The sequence below is a fragment of the Xyrauchen texanus genome, chromosome 27 (genome assembly GCF_025860055.1).
Source record: "Xyrauchen texanus isolate HMW12.3.18 chromosome 27, RBS_HiC_50CHRs, whole genome shotgun sequence".
Lineage (NCBI taxonomy): Eukaryota > Metazoa > Chordata > Actinopteri > Cypriniformes > Catostomidae > Xyrauchen > Xyrauchen texanus.
This window is the reverse complement of record NC_068302.1, coordinates 32,354,362-32,370,682: the sequence shown is the minus strand read 5'-3', so window position 1 is coordinate 32,370,682 and position 16,321 is coordinate 32,354,362. Positions and strand designations below refer to the sequence as shown.

Sequence of the window (16,321 nt, the reverse complement as noted above, 5' to 3'; positions counted from 1 at the left end):
CTTTTGTGGGATCAGCTAGACTGTAAGTTGTGTGCCCGACAAGACAGCCACATCTATGGCAAGTGCTACAGAAAGAGTGGGATGAAATGTCACCTGTGTATCTGGACAAACTGACAGCTCGAATGCAAAGGATCTGCAAAACTGTCATTGCTGCACGTGGAGGATTTTTTTTGATGAGAACTCTTTGAAGTAGTTTGAGAAGTTCTGAAAAGAACAATTCTAATTGTAATTTTTCACATTATTAATGTCCTGACTATACATTGTGATCAGTTGAATGCCACTTTGGTGAATAAATGTACCCATTTCTTTCCATAAGAGCAAAATCTGTTCATTATTCCAAACTTTTATCCGCACGTGCGTGCGTGCGTGTGTGTAAATACATTTTTTGAAATTTATAATTCATTGTTTAAAGTTTGTGTGACACGACTGACACGTTTTTATAGCTGTTGTATAATCAGAATCAGAATCAGCTTTATTGCCAGGTACACATAGGAGGAATTTGACTCAGGATTGTACATTGCACACGGTGTGCTTACTCATACAAAAAGACAATAACACAACAATAAAATAAAATCAGACACAGGCTACAGTGTAGACAACACAAATATACACACTATGAACAAAAAAATACATATTGAAAAATAGTGCAGTGATCAGAGTGCAAATAATGCAGGAGTAAAATTATTATTATCATTATTGTATCATTATGTACATGTCAGAGGTGGATGTGATATACAGGTACACATACATGCATACATGTACAAAGTGCGATGATATAAGGTTAAAGGGTATTATAGCGCAAGTTTGAATTAGAGAATTAGTGCTTTATATTACCACTTTTCTCCAACCTTTTGTTTCTTCATGTGAATAAACTGTTAATTCAAACAGAGTTGAGTAAGATCACGGAACTATTTGAAGCTAAACGCAGGTTTCCAGACGGACCACTTTATTCTGATGGCCCTCCGTGCCGTTTAGTGATGGTGACCTTCCTCATTCTGTAGCATAAAATGTACTATTATTAAGTAGAGATGGGCAGATCGAGGCTTCGTGAAGCAATGAAACAGTCGAAGCAAATGTGCCATTTTGTTTCGAGGCTTCGAATCAATCCGAAACCCGTCTCCACGGTGACACCTAGTGGTCACTTGCAGGTGTTGATCTGAAACAACCTTTACAAAGAGCTAATAAAAAAAATGTGTTGTTTTTTTTTTTTTTATTGTATTTTTGTAATATATGAAGCTTGTAACCTGTAGTCTCTTCACATTGCATAATGTGATTTTGGTCATGAAAAATGAATATTAATAAAAATAAATCAAGCCACAATGTCTCCCTTTCTTATAGATTTTTATTCAAAAATATTAATTTCTCTGCTGTTGAAGGACTCAGCCTACTTTTTTTACAGATAATTTCTCCAGCCTTTGAAAAAATTCTCTCACAAGGGACACTTGTTGCTGGCATACAAAGATATTTTTTTAGCTAGGACATACAAATGAGGAAAGATTACTGCTCTCTCTTTCCAGTAAGTTAGAGGATCATGAGTTCTGGGCAAAAACGCATCGCTGAGGTATTTTTTCACTTCCACTGTGGCATCAGCTGTAGGATTGTGTATCATCTGGGTCTCACGGATACGATTGTCAAAATGTTCCCATAAACTGTCTTGTGTTTCAACTGGTGTTGATGATGGGCCTGATGTTGACATTTGTGGTTCTGAATTAAAAGAAAACGGCAATTAGTAACAAATCATAAACTGACAACACATATGAAGTATAAATTTCATGAATCACATTACATAAGATAACATAGACTGAAACTCACCAGGAGTTGTGTTTGAACGCATCAGTGAAGCACACTCCAGTGTGATGTGCTTTTCAGCATCCAGGGCTTTGGCAGGATTTCCAAAAGCCACATTTTTAAACCTTGGGTCCAGCAGTGTAGCCAGTGCCAAGGCTCTGAAAGTCTCGTACCCTCCACATCTGGAGTGCAGACCTTCTTGTAGATGTGAGCCTATGAGCCAACACAAGAGAAAACCATATTAATTAAAATAATGACAACAATATGAGAGTTATGGCCAATTACACGTATGGTCATAGTGTCCTACCTAATTGTACAGTTGATTCCTGCGTTGCATTTCCTTTTTTCTGTGCAAGCTTGTGCTGCAACATCCTGTACAATGGTATGAGCTTTGAAGCAGACACTCTCTGTTCCTCTGACATCTCTGTTGTTGCTAGTTTGAATGGTTGAAGAAGTGTCAATGACTGTTGAATAATGTCATACTCAAGACTTGTCAGGGGAGCAGTATCACTGTTTAAATTGGCAAGTGCAGCAGCCACTGGCTCACGTTGCTCATACAAGCGTTGTAGCATGTCGAATGTGCTGTTCCATCTCGTTTCAACCTCCTGTATCATTTTCAGACTTGGTCTGCCCATCAAGCTCTGCATCTCCACAAGCTTGTCCTTTGCTTTGCAGCTGGATCTGAACAACCCCACTATCTTTCTGGCTTTCTGGCGAATTTCATTGATGACTGGGGTTTGATCCAGGGCCTTTTCACTATCAAATTCAAATTATGAGCAAAACATGGGACATGGCGAAGGTTGAGTAGCTGGGCACTTAGGATCATGTTGGATGCATTGTCAGTCACCATGCAGTGAACTTTGGAGGTTATTCCCCACTCAGCCATTAGCAAGGCTTTAGCCTCCATGAGATGCTGGGCTGTGTGGGTTTGGTAAAACCTCCTTACACCCAGTAAAACAGTTGCCATTGTTGCCTCTGGTGTTATGTAATGGCATGTTACACCAAGATATCCATCCATATTAATGGAAGACCACATGTCAGCCGTAAGGCTAACAAATTCCGCCTTTTGTAGGTCCTCCATTGTCTTCTCCTTGGTTGTGTTGTACCTTTCGCTGACCATTGTTTTAAGCACCTTCCGGGATGGGAGGACATAGCTTGGATCAAGCTTGTTCACAAAGGCCCTGAAACCCTCATCCTCCACGATGGTGAAGGGCTGCAGATCCTTCACCACCATGTTCAGAAGAGCCTCATCCAATTCCCTCTGTCTGCCTTTTAAAAGAGAAGATAAAACATACTTTCAGACAAATATATTGGAAAAATAGTAGCCTACCGTGAAAGTAGTCTACTGGTTCATTTGGAAACCTTCCTAAACAAAGTTATGTTATGAATATTTATGCTCAGTGTGCAGAGAAAGATAAAGTGCATTATAGAAATACAACAATTACAAAAAAACAAAATGATGTCTTGGCTGTAGATTGGGTACTCATATGTAGACATATAAAATGTATATTCACAAAGTATAATATTATATTGACAACATTTGTTTTTAAAGTGATTGCCAGTTGTGATTGGGATGTTAGGCATGTCTTAGTCCATGGCCTTTCTAAACAATGGCCCAACACTTAGTTATTATATTTCACTTATAATTAGCCTATATTTCAAACAATGCATACCTTGCTTAGATGGCCCAGCAGTGTCAGTAGCAGGCCTTGGTACAGGGGGAACACTACCATCCTCTGCACCCTGCAGAATGGCAGGATGAATGCTCCTCAAATGGCGCATCATGGATGATGTATTGTTGCAGTAGGCGAGCTGCCGATCACAATACACACATCTCACTTTATTTGGGGTTTCCAAATGGAAATGCTCCCACACCACAGATGTACGGCATCTCTTCTGTGGAGCCTCCATTTCTATCTATCTATCTATCTATCTATCTATCTATCTAATAATCTATATGTATCTGTAATATATGTATCTATCTATTAATCTATATATATATATATATATATATATATATATATATATATATATATATATATATTTCTATCAATGCATCTATTCATGTGTCACTATATGTACTCTGTGTGTCTCTAAGTCAATGTGTAAATGTAAATTAAATCCTAAATATAACTAAACAAATCGCACTATAAATGTCACTATATCACCAAAAATCCACTATCTCAAAACCAAACTCCTCTCACAAAAACCCACGATATGAAAATGCGTTGACAAAACTTTTATACTGTGTGATTGTGTGATTTGTTCCCGAACCGACCAATCAATGAAACCCTGATTCGGCGGAGCACTCGACCTGATGAAACACTTAGACGCTTCATTTAGCCGTTGTCACGTGACGTGGGTGTTTTGAATCACGCTTCGGATCAGTGTTTCGAATCATCTTTGCTTCGGGATCTCGCAAAGCTTCGGAACGTCTGTTTCGCGCCAGCCATCCTTATTATTAAGGCACATTTATGAAGAAATTTATTTGATAGTGCTTTTCAGCGGCGCAGATTTGAGCATGGCTTTAAACACAATTGGCCAGCCTTGCAAGGAATTGTTTAGGTAAGTAGTGAACTGATAGCAGTTTCCTAAATGACTCTGACTCTTGAGCGAATTAACAATATTTTTCTTTCAACATTGGTACTGTGGTAGTCATTCCCCCTTTTCTTTTAAACGTAAAAATTAAATAAAGGAACCACTTTTTAAACGAAGTTAGGGCGACTTATTTTATCCCTTTAACGTGCAGGCGCTTTGCCTTGCAGTAGACAAGGCAAAGCTCAAGGAAGGCTTCTGGTTTCTTAAATTATTTTCTTATAACAGTGTACTGTACTGTATTAAAAATGGCTACTAAATCTCAACTAATTTAAGACTAATCCTCAATGACATTGTTTATCTCAAATGGGTCAGATTCTGCATTATTGTTGTTTAGTTAAAGCGTCATCATTGCAGAACAGTGATTGATTGTGAGTTTCATTTTATTGTTTCACACAGGTGTCTTCAGGCAGTTGTTGCCCACAGGTGTTTACAAACAAAATCCACATTTCACTCCACGGTCTCCCAGTCAAACTCCAACAGAACTTGTGTGGTGTGCTTTGGGAGACAGAAATATGACAGGATGTATCCAGTTCTCCTCGTTAGACCCGATGGCTCCACTATCAACATCAGATATAAAGAGCCCAGAAGAATAATGTTGGTTCGTATATTACATTTGACTTTTCCTTAAAGTGATAGATCACCCAATAATTAAAATTCTCTCATCATTTAGTCACCCTCATGCCATCCCAGATGTGTATAACTTTCCTCGGCTGAAAACACAAAGATTTTTAGAAGAATATCTCAGCTCTGTAGGTCCATACAACACAAGTGAATGGTGGCCAGAACTTTGAAGGTCCAAAATCATATAAAGGCAGCATAAAAGTAATCCATATGACTCCAGTTGTTACATCCATATATACAGAAGTGATATGAAAGGTGTGTAAGAGAAACAGATCAATATTTAAGTCCTTTTTTACTGTAAATCTCCACTTTGACTTTCACATTCTTCTTTGTTTTTGGCGATTCACATTCTTTGTACATATCACCACCTACTGGGCAGGGAGGAGAATTTATAGGACTTAAATATCAATCTATTCCTCACTTTTGATATTGCTTCTGAAGATTTAGATTTAACTACTGGAGTTTGTTTGGATTATTTTTATGCAGCCTTTTTGTGCTTTTTGGACCTTCAAAGTTCTGGCCACCAATCACTTGCATTTTATGGACCTTCAGAGCTGAGATAAAACAAAGTAATTCACATCTGGAATGGCATGAGGGTGTGACTGAGTGAATTTTTAATTTTGTTTGAAATATCCTTTTAGGCCTGTTTACCTGTGGTACAGAGAAACTATGTCATATTTCGAAACGGTTTTGGTTTGCTGGGCTGGGAGTTTTGGGTGAATGGTCTGTGACCGTTTTTTTGCTCTTGCCAGATGCCTGTGGATATCACCACCCTCTCTGAGGAGGAGAGAAAAATCAGGATGCGGAAAAGAGAACCAAAGAGGGGAGCTGTCAAACAGAAATTGGAGGAGTTTGAGGATGATTTCACAGTGGATGATTACAGCAAATTCTGGAAAAAGAAATGAATGGACTGAAATCTTGTAGTTGATTGCCTCATTCAGAGTATTTACATTGTCTCACGTGTACACAGTTATAATTTTGTTTTATGTCAACTTGCCATTAAAAAGTCTTGTTTAATGTTTTAAGACTTCGTCTCACTTTTTTAATGTTATAACATGTTAGTGTTTTTTTAGGTTTGTAATTTTTAGGGAATTTTTATGTAAAAAATGGGAACTTTGGGGTTTTGAGCAATAGACCAGTATGCTATTTAAACACTCCACCAATTGCAAGAATAATTTGATTATCTATAGAGTAGTCTTCCTAAGACATGAACAGAAATCTTTTATAATGACTTACTGCTCACGTTCTCATGTGGGGACATCTGAGCATTGCTTCTCAATAATCTGTTACTGATGCATTCTCAGCATTCTTGATAACCAGCTGATTAATCATTAATTAAGTCAGCACCTGCTTCAAAGTTCACACTTTTTCCTATGGCATTGTAGAAAATGCCAGCTTCATCTGAGCTTGTAACAGGCACTCCAGAGCCTGATGTGACCAGCAAGATTGCTTTGGAGGCTGCTGATATTGCTGTGGTTGTGGTCTACTTTGTGTTTGTGTTGGCAGTTGGAATATGGGTAAGTGAGAATTTGGAACCTCCTTGACAATATTTGCATTGATCCAGAAAAATGTATGGCTTGAGATTTGCTCTTAAGCTTTATTTATATCAGTCTCAGTTTAAGTAATTTCTGAATATGAAAGTTTTATTGCCATGCTCTCTGTGCAGGATTCATTAATGTTTAATGCAGAGATAGAATTGGTGTGTTTTTTATTTTTAGTCCTCAGTCAGAGCCAACAGAGGGACAGTGGGAGGATATTTCTTAGCAGGACGGTCCATGACATGGTGGCCGGTAAGTTTTTGGCATTTTACTATGTTTACACAGAATAATAAAGCTGCACCAATATTTTTCCTGTGCCATGGTCATCATCAGGTGGGGACAACCAGCAACATTCTCCTGGGTCCTGTGATGAGGGGGCCCCCGCTAAAGTCCAATAAGCATACTCAGATTGTTTCAGGGGCCGTACAATGGCCCTGTCCTGTACATGTTTACAAGGAAGCATTTTGATTTTCAGAGCCCTTACTGAAAGTATTAAAACCAGGAAAGGGGAAATAATTAAGTCACTGAGAAGTCCTAAAATTATTTCTTTCATAATAACACATTTTGTGATAAAGGTAAATCAAAACATATTTTAAATACACAAATAACTTCTATCCTCCAAGCTATATTTAGTCTGGTGTAAGGGCAAGACTCTTTGTCCTAGATTTATTAAAGTTTACCTTTAGTTAGGGGAGTGTTTTCACAGTATGTCTCTAATGTGCTGTGATTCAACAGATCGGTGCCTCTTTGATGTCCAGTAACGTAGGCAGTGGTCTGTTCATTGGACTGGCAGGGACGGGAGCTGCAGGGGGACTTGCAGTTGGGGGATTTGAGTGGAATGTAAGCCAGACAAATCAGTCCACATACTACAAGATTTGAAAGTTACCACAGAAATGACTGATTTCCCTTGTGAGAATGTCCATGTTTACATGTACATGAAAATTATTATAAATGTGGTATATAGTCCTATTCTGTTTGCATTGTCAACGAGTGCCAATATTGGAAGGACAAGAATGAGTTGGTTAAATTACTGTGTAGAATTACAAAAAATGAACTGAAATTAAAGGCAAGATCGAGCATCTCCTGTATTTCCACACGAGAATAGTTTATGCTGATTAGGGGAGAGTGGTCTAAGATGAGCCAATTTTTAAATATGTTGTCTCCTATACAAGGAAAAATGTATAGAGGTACCTTTATTTCAAGGTTTCTGCTGTCACTTGATATTATAAAACTGAATCTGTGACAGAAAGCCACAAACATGTGACTTAAAAAAAAAAAACATTATCCATTGGGTCAATTTGCCCCAGGTTAGGGGTAGGATGAGCTGTCAGATGGTAAGTTGACCAATTTATTTTTTCCAGTGAAACACTGAATATAATTCCATAACAAATGTAATTGTATGCAAGATTATTCCAAAGCATGTGGAACGTGGTCATTGTAGATGAACACATGTTGCAATAAAACAGCATGTCAGTAAACACTTATGATACTTTGTAGGCAGCATGGGTCCTCATTGCTTTGGGCTGGATTTTTGTGCCCGTGTATATTTCTGCGGGTGTGGTCACAATGCCCGAGTATCTGAGAAAGCGGTTTGGAGGTCAGCGCATCAGAATCTACATGAGTGTGCTGTCGCTTATCCTCTACATCTTCACCAAGATATCAGTAAGAGTGCTCGATTAATGAATGTGAATGAATGAATTAATTAACAGATAAGTTACTAGTTTTTACTATTATTATTATTGGTAGTTGTAGTACATTTGCAGTAAATATTAAGAATAATGTTTTATTAGTATTTTTATTTATAACATTATAAGAAATAAATGAGTGACTCTAGCATGTTACCTAGAAACATGTTACCTATACTATTATGTTATTTTGTATATAATTATACTACTATATATTTACTTACTACTATAGTACTATTATATATGCTACATAGTGTGCAACAATACAGTACACTAAAGGAGTGGTTTTCAACTGGTTTTGCTACAGGACCCAAATTTAACATCGGACAAGAATTAGTGACCCACTGTCAATACTGTACAAAAATAAACAAAAATGTCTTAGAAATCAAAATGACCATGAACTGCATACACTGATCAGCCACAACATTAAAAGCACCTGCCTAATATTGTGTAGGTCCCCCTCGTGCCGTTAAAACAACACCAACCTGCATCTCAGAATCTGCTATTCTTCTCACCACAATTGTACAGAGTGGTTATCTGAGTTACTGTAGACTTTGTCAGTTCGAACCAGTCTTGCCATTCTCTGTTCACCTCTCTCATCAACAAAGTGTTTCCATCCGACGGAACTGCCCCTCACTGGATGTTTTTTGTTTTTGGCACCATTCTGAGTAAACTCTAGAGACTGCTGTGTGTGAAAATCCCAGGAGATCAGTAGTTACAGAAATCCTCAAACCAGCCCGTCTGGTACCAACAATCATGCCATTTACTGAGATAATTATTTTTTTTTACATTCTGATGATTGATGTGAACATTAACTGATGCTCCTGACCCGTATCTGCATGATTTTATGCACTGTACTGTACTGATGTCACACGATTGGCTGATTAGATAACTGCACTGATGATTGTTGCTGCCAGACAGGCTGGTTTGAGTATTTCTGTAACTGCTGATCTCCTGGGGTTTTCACACAAAATGCTATTCTGAGATGCGGGTTGGAGCTACTTTGATGGCACGAGGGGGACCTAGACAGTATTAGACAGGTGGTTTTAATGTTGTGGCTGATTGGTGTAGGGCCAGTGATGCATATGTTTAACATTACATAGGCTAAAAAGAAAAAACTATAATGTTGTAATCAACAGTAGACGTGTGATTTACCAGCTTAAAACAAACACTGAGCTAAAGATTGTATCTGTATTGGCCATATCACCAAGTGACAGGTGAATTTGTGTGAAAATAGTTTAGTTTAATTGGACACACAGCCTTTAACGTCAACAAAGTGTTTTTCCTCCCTTTTAAAAGGTTATAAGCCTATTTAGTTTAACATTCTCCTAACTCTGTATGATTATATGGTTAATTTAGCATTTTATCCTTACTGTACGCAACCCTATCTGAACATACCTGTGACCCATTATTACCGTATGTCATAACTTACCAGTACAGAAGCACCGCTATACAGTATACATTCACAACAACACAATGAGGATCAACAACAAGGAATTAGAAGCATATGTATAATACATTTTAATCATAACCTTTGACTGTGTTCTTTGCAGACAGACATATTTTCAGGGGCACTTTTTATCCAAGTGTCTCTGGGATGGGACCTATATCTCTCCACTGTTGTGCTGCTAGTAATCACTACACTCTATACTCTAGCTGGTAAAAAAAATAATGTATTATACTGATACCTGAGATAACTTATCGAAATGTGATTCCAAAGTTTAAATGCTTTGATTACTGACTTGTTTTTATGCAGGCGGGCTGACAGCAGTAATCTACACTGATGCCGTACAGACTGTCATCATGGTAATAGGGGCATTTGCCCTCATGTTTATAGGTAAAGATCTGTTATTTATAATAAGTTACTCTTTAGATTTACATATGTTGTGTTAAAGGGATAGTTTGCCCAAAAATTAATCTTGTCATCATTTACTCACCTTCATGGTGCTCCAAACCTGTATGACTTCCTGTCTTCTATGGAACACAAAAGGAGATGTAAGGCAGAATATCAGCCTCAGTCTCCATTCACTGAATTCTTTTGTCATACAATAAAAGTGAATTTTGACTGAAGGCGACAATATACTTCTGTAGAATTTCTCTTTTATTTTTCTTTCAGGGGTAAAAAGAAGTTCTATACAGTCAAGCAAAAGTATATTGCTTGTGAACATTCAGACACCCGTGAGCTGTAACGAACAACCCAAAATGATTTGAATGTCTTTTTGGCCAGATTTTGTTCTATATGACGTCACACCCATTTGTTCCTCGATTTCGAATGAAGTATATTTGGGCCTTTATTTTTCCAGAACATTCTGCCTAATATCTGCTTTTGTGCTTCACGGTGCAAAGAAAGTCATGCAGGTTTGGAACAATTTGAGTGTGAGTCAATGATGACAGAATTTAAACTGTTGGGTGAACTAACCCTTTAAGTTTGGTAACTGCTTTTAAAATGAATTTACCCTGACAGCATTTGACAAAGTGGGATGGTATGAGGGTTTGCTGGTTCAGTATGAGAAAGCTGTACCTGCTCTCACGGTTCCTAACACCACTTGTCATCTTCCTCGGGCTGATGCTTTTCATATCTTCAGAGATCCTGTGACAGCAGACATTCCCTGGCCAGGCCTCATCTTTGGGCTCACAGTTCTGTCCACATGGGTGTGGTGCACTGACCAGGTGACACACAAGACCATTTGTGACTTGTAATTTTACATTTAGATTTGAGGAAGTGCAAGAGTGATGCCTAAACAATTTACATAACAAAAATATTTTAATAGACATTGTTTCAATAGATATAAAAATGTGGTTTTACTATAATTTTAGTATTTACTTTTTGAAGGTGATAGTGCAAAGGTCTCTGTCTGCCAAAAATTTGTCCCACGCCAAAGGTGGTTCGGTACTCGGTGGTTACCTCAAGGTGCTCCCTATGTTCTTCGTTGTTATGCCAGGCATGATCAGCAGAGCACTCTACCCAAGTATGTTCAGTCATTTCTGAATTTACTACTTATTTGCTTCTATTGAAAGTGTCTGTACTATGTGATGATAAACTCATTTTCCCAAGATTTAAAGTCTGGAATTAAGATTTTCAGTTATTACAATTATTAGACCTATGAATGGGGGTTTTATTAAATTCAGTGGATATTCAACACTGTTGATTTTAATTTGGTCCATATCTAGTCGTAATGTTTGCAAAATTTCATTATTCATGCTCAAATATTTTGATGGTAATTGTGTATTTTCTAGATGAGGTGGCCTGTGTGGATCCTGATGAGTGCCTGAAGATCTGTGGGGCCAGTGTAGGCTGCACTAACATTGCATACCCAAAGTTAGTTGTGGAACTTATGCCAGTAGGTATGTCAACCTTGCGTATGCTTATCAGAATAATTATATGCTGTGGGGTTCAAAGGCCACATTGCAAATCTGAATGCAGATTAAACAGATTTTCTCTTTTACTGAATTAAACAAATAGTTTGAGGATTTTGCTAAATTTAACATAGGAAAGTTAAAATGTAAAATGAAGAATTGTTTAAGATTCTGCACTATTTCTATGTCACTAGTCAAATTTAAGCAGATTTGTTGTTTCCATTGAAACACACTAGATGCTCTTTTAAACAGAGCATCATTTTCATTTGGAGTTTATGGAACCCAGTGAATATTTATTATTAGTAAAGATACTTTTTAAATCCACATTTTGCTTAAGTGCGTAGACAAAAAAATAAATAGGGGTTATAAAATGGGATTATTTATTCAGTGTGACTGCACTTTTTGGCCTCTGAATAAATCATCTAGAAGTTTTTTTCTATGGACATTGTGTGCAAGTTTTTTATTTCCTTGCATTTGTTATGAATGATTCTATAAATGATGTATTAGATGTCCCCAAGATTAATACTATGTAATATGTAGATTTTAAAGTAGACCTGTAGTGCATCAGCAATAAATGTATGCATAAGTACATGCATAAGTGCTAACCATTCTCTTCCTCACTGTTGTTTTTAGCACTGATGAAGAGGTAAACCTGAAAGTGTTTTGCTGCTGCACTTTTTTGCAATTTTGTTTTACTCTGTTGGGGCCTCTGCCTCTTGATGTGAGATTTAGCCCATTTTTGAGGGCGGATTCATCATTCCTTCTATTTGCATATTGGATTATATCTGTGTATATTTGGACTGGTGTTTGGCGCAACGTTGTTTGCTACATTCCTTCCTCACTGTTCTGAAATTGTTTTCTAGGTTTGAGAGGTCTTATGATTGCTGTAATGATGGCAGCACTCATGTCCTCACTCACATCTATATTCAACAGTAGCAGCACTCTATTCACCATGGACATATGGCAACGCATACGGTCTCGAGCCTCTGAGAAGGAACTCATGGTGGTGGGCAGGTAATATCTGAGAATTGCTCTGTTGAAAACACTTTAATTTTGTACATATTTATTTTCAATAAAACATAACTGTGTTATGCCATTTTAGGCCTCAAGATCTAGATTATCTAGATCAACTTCTCTAGTCTTGTATCTGGGTCAGTTCTATTGCCCTTAATTACAAAAATGTGTATCTGAAATGTTCCATCATTCTATGCATGCATATAAGCTTATTTAAAACACAAACTGTCTGTGACGATCATACAACCTTTTTAGCAATGCGTTGTGTTTGTTTGTGCAAACAAGTTTTGTGTTCCTGATCAAAAATGACTGTCCCTCTAAAATTGTTTATAAATCTCTCACATTTCATAAATTATAACAAGATATTACACAAGATATTTCTGTCAACTTCTTTTCTGGTTATCATGACAGGTTTATTACTTCTTTTTGAAAGCTGTTATATTATTATTATTTTTTTAATTGAAAGTGGGTCAGTGGGGGCACTCCTAATACTAATAATCTTGTTATATATTAATAACCAGCTTGAGCTACACAGAATAGGTGTAATTCAAAAGCTTAAACAATACTTTACAATACATATAGCTGATGCAACCAGTTCTTAAATACTGCATTTTAATTCACAGACAAATTGGAACTGTTCTGTTATCATAACTTGATAATTTTTAATCACAACAATCATATTCAAAATTAATAAAAACATCAAAAAGATCAGACACCAATGTGTTATGTATCACTGGAAACATCTCGTATAATACAATGAGCAAACTTTTTTCACTCATAGAAAAAATTACAATCAATACTAGTGTATGAAATCCCCACAGGTACACAATAAACAGATGTGTATTTTTGTCACAATTTTGCTTATTTCTTGAAACATGCACATAACATGTAAAGTGGCATACTGTAGACTGCATACGGTCCTGATTCAAATGAGCCCAAACGCAATGTAAGATTATGTGTATATCTTGAAACATACCTCAAAGAGTATATGTGAAAAGACGATGCACAAAGGGGCGCTTAACACACGTGTATTTGTGTGCTCGTGTGTGTGCACATGTCCAAGGACTTTGTGTGTGCAAGCACACATGCACATATGTGTGCAACTAATGGATGGACATGCTCCTAAATGCTCAGTTTTTCTCTTGTTTGTAATCTCACCAGTCATTTCCAATACATATAACCATTACAATGTTATTAAAATGGTTTACATTTATTTTGTGGGTTCAGATGCCCTGTGTGAACAAAGCCATGTGATTTTAATTTCCTGTTTCAAAATATACACTTTTATTTGACTGAACAGCCAGGATTTACTGAAAACGTATTTATTTGCTGGGTCTTATTTTCTGGAATTTGTTTACATCTACAGGGTGTTCATTTTATTGTTAGTGGCCCTGAGCATTGTGTGGATTCCAGTTATTCAATCTGCCAATAGTGGACAGCTGTTCGATTACATTCAAGCCATCACTAGCTGCCTGGCACCTCCAATTACCACAGTATTCATTATGGCCATTTTCTGGGGGAGAGTTAATGAACAGGTGTGTCAGCATTTATCACTGTATTAATGATCTTAAATCTCTTAACTCTGTTTTTGCCCTTGCATTTACTTGAAAGTTGAATTACCAATACATTTTGATGCATTTCTCTAATTAATTTTTCTGTTCAAATACATAGGGAGCTTTCTGGGGTCTGATTATTGGACTTGTGGTGGGGACAGCAAGAATGGTATTGGAATTTGTGTATGGTACCCCGTCATGTGGGGAGGAGGACCTGCGTCCGACTCTACTGAAAGATGTGCATTACCTGTATTTTGCTCTCATACTTCTTGGACTGTCAACTATCATCATCACAGCTATCAGCCTCTGCACTGCTCCTATTCCAGAGCAACATGTAAGTATGAACTGCTAAACACAAACATATTTAATTATATTAATGAAGATATCTTATAGACGCAATGGTAATATTATTTTATTTTATATGATACAATACAGGATCAATACAAGTTAAGATCAATATACTGCACTTGACGGGACGAGTCTAAATACATTTTTGTGGTAATCAACATTGTCAAGAATGCTGTCGATTGGGCTTAACTTGTTTTCATGCCTATACTAATGAAGACTACCTCAGTTTTGAAAATGAACTTTATAAAAGACAAGGATTTGGACATTCACTTTTCTTTCTTTATTAGTATAAAAACAGCACAGAAAAAAGTATTTGACATACAGTATACATAACTTACATTTATACTTATATTTGAACAGCAATACACATTGAACCTGAGCTTATATATACCATCTCTATTTCACAACAGCTTGTTCGTCTGACCTGGTGGACTAGGCACAGCAAAGAAGAGCGTGTAGAGCTGGAGGACCCCTGGGCCAGAGGGTCCGAAACATTGAGCACTGATCCCAGCACTACAGAATCAGAGGGGTCAGGTGAAGATTCAGCTGCATGGTGGAAGCGTGCTGGAATGTGGATGTGTGGCCTCTCCCAAGCAGCAAGACAAGAGATAAGTGAGGAGGAACAGCAGGCTTTGGAGAAGAAACTCACCAGCATTGAGGAAGACCACACCTGGAAGACTGTCTGTAATATCAATGCCCTCATTTTACTCACTGTCAATGTCTTCCTGTGGGGGTACTTTGCTTGAATGTACAATATAGTTCTGAATGCTAGATGTTAAAGACCCCATGGCTTAACAAACACAGTTTTCCTTCCTGTATTGAAAAACAGTATTTCTTATTGTAACAGAAGATGGGTTGGGACATATTGAAGGGATAGTGTGTCATCAATATTTTTGGTCTATTTTTTTCACCTGAAGAGAATAAATATGAATTTGAAAAGCATATACCTGCCATATATCATAGTTAAAGGAATATTCCAGTTTAAATACAAGTTAAGCTCAATCAACAGCATTTGTAGCAAAATGTTGATTAACACACACACAAAAAAAATAGATTCGTCCCTACTTTAAAAAAAGCACATATCTGGGTTACAGTGAGACACTCACAATGGAAGTCAATGGGGTAAATTTGTAAACGTTAAAATACTCACTGTTTCAAAACTATAGACACAAGACGTAAAACAATATATGTGTTAACATGATTTCAGAGTAATAACCGTTGCTGTATAAAGTTATATCCAATACTACAACTTGACGAACCATGACGGAACAACACTGTAAACCCCAAAATGACTGTAAAAACATTTATTTAAATTTACAGCTCAAATAATACATGAGCTTTAACAGAAGAATTAATGTAAGTGCTTTTATAAAATTATGAGCTGTACATTTCTGCTTTTAAACTCTCCAAAAATTGGCCCCATTCACTTCCATTGGAAGTGCCTCCCTGTAACCTCGATGTTTGCTCTTTTAAAAGAAAAATATATTGAAGGGGAAAAACATCAAGAATAATGTTGTCCTTGTTTTTTTTACTTAGGCCTACCGACTATCAATGTCTTTCTTTGGGAGTACTTTGCTTGAATGTTGAATAAAATTTTGAATCACACGTTGTTTGTTTTTGCCCATTTTCTCCATTTGAGTTAGGCTCACTTCAGGTATGATTGTGTACACTTCACATTTGGTGTACTTTTAAAAGTCATTTAAAGCAGTTTAACCTCACGATAATAATTGCATTCCATATAATATATCTTGCTGTGTCATGATGACTACGCATAGCGAAGGTAAGACGTCTCGTAATGATTCTTCCAGATCCAATATGA

At 37.1% G+C, this 16,321-nt stretch overlaps 3 protein-coding genes across 3 annotated transcripts; 2 read left to right on the top strand and 1 right to left on the bottom strand.

Annotated features, from left to right (window-relative positions):
- Positions 1 to 1,330: 1,330 nt before the first annotated feature.
- Positions 1,331 to 2,536, bottom strand: LOC127621495 (zinc finger BED domain-containing protein 4-like). The gene is made up of 3 exons (XM_052095127.1): positions 2,096 to 2,536; positions 1,813 to 2,001; positions 1,331 to 1,704 (listed from the first exon to the last, which is right to left on the bottom strand). Exons 1-3 carry the CDS (start codon positions 2,433 to 2,435, stop codon positions 1,430 to 1,432), a joined length of 804 nt encoding a protein of 267 aa, XP_051951087.1. The 5' UTR covers positions 2,436 to 2,536; the 3' UTR covers positions 1,331 to 1,429.
- Positions 2,537 to 4,110: 1,574 nt separating this feature from the next.
- Positions 4,111 to 5,989, top strand: LOC127621496 (39S ribosomal protein L55, mitochondrial-like). The gene is made up of 3 exons (XM_052095128.1): positions 4,111 to 4,353; positions 4,783 to 4,984; positions 5,760 to 5,989. Exons 1-3 carry the CDS (start codon positions 4,310 to 4,312, stop codon positions 5,910 to 5,912), a joined length of 399 nt encoding a protein of 132 aa, XP_051951088.1. The 5' UTR covers positions 4,111 to 4,309; the 3' UTR covers positions 5,913 to 5,989.
- A 388-nt stretch (positions 5,990 to 6,377) lies between these two features.
- On the top strand, positions 6,378 to 16,101 carry slc5a9 (solute carrier family 5 member 9). Its single transcript, XM_052095120.1, has 13 exons — positions 6,378 to 6,524; positions 6,726 to 6,797; positions 7,281 to 7,385; positions 8,043 to 8,207; positions 9,784 to 9,889; positions 9,987 to 10,067; positions 10,695 to 10,900; positions 11,064 to 11,199; positions 11,468 to 11,575; positions 12,451 to 12,601; positions 13,968 to 14,136; positions 14,273 to 14,488; positions 14,913 to 16,101. The coding sequence occupies exons 1-13, from the start codon at positions 6,396 to 6,398 to the stop codon at positions 15,246 to 15,248; spliced, it is 1,980 nt and encodes a 659-aa protein (XP_051951080.1). The 5' UTR covers positions 6,378 to 6,395; the 3' UTR covers positions 15,249 to 16,101.
- Positions 16,102 to 16,321: the final 220 nt, after the last annotated feature.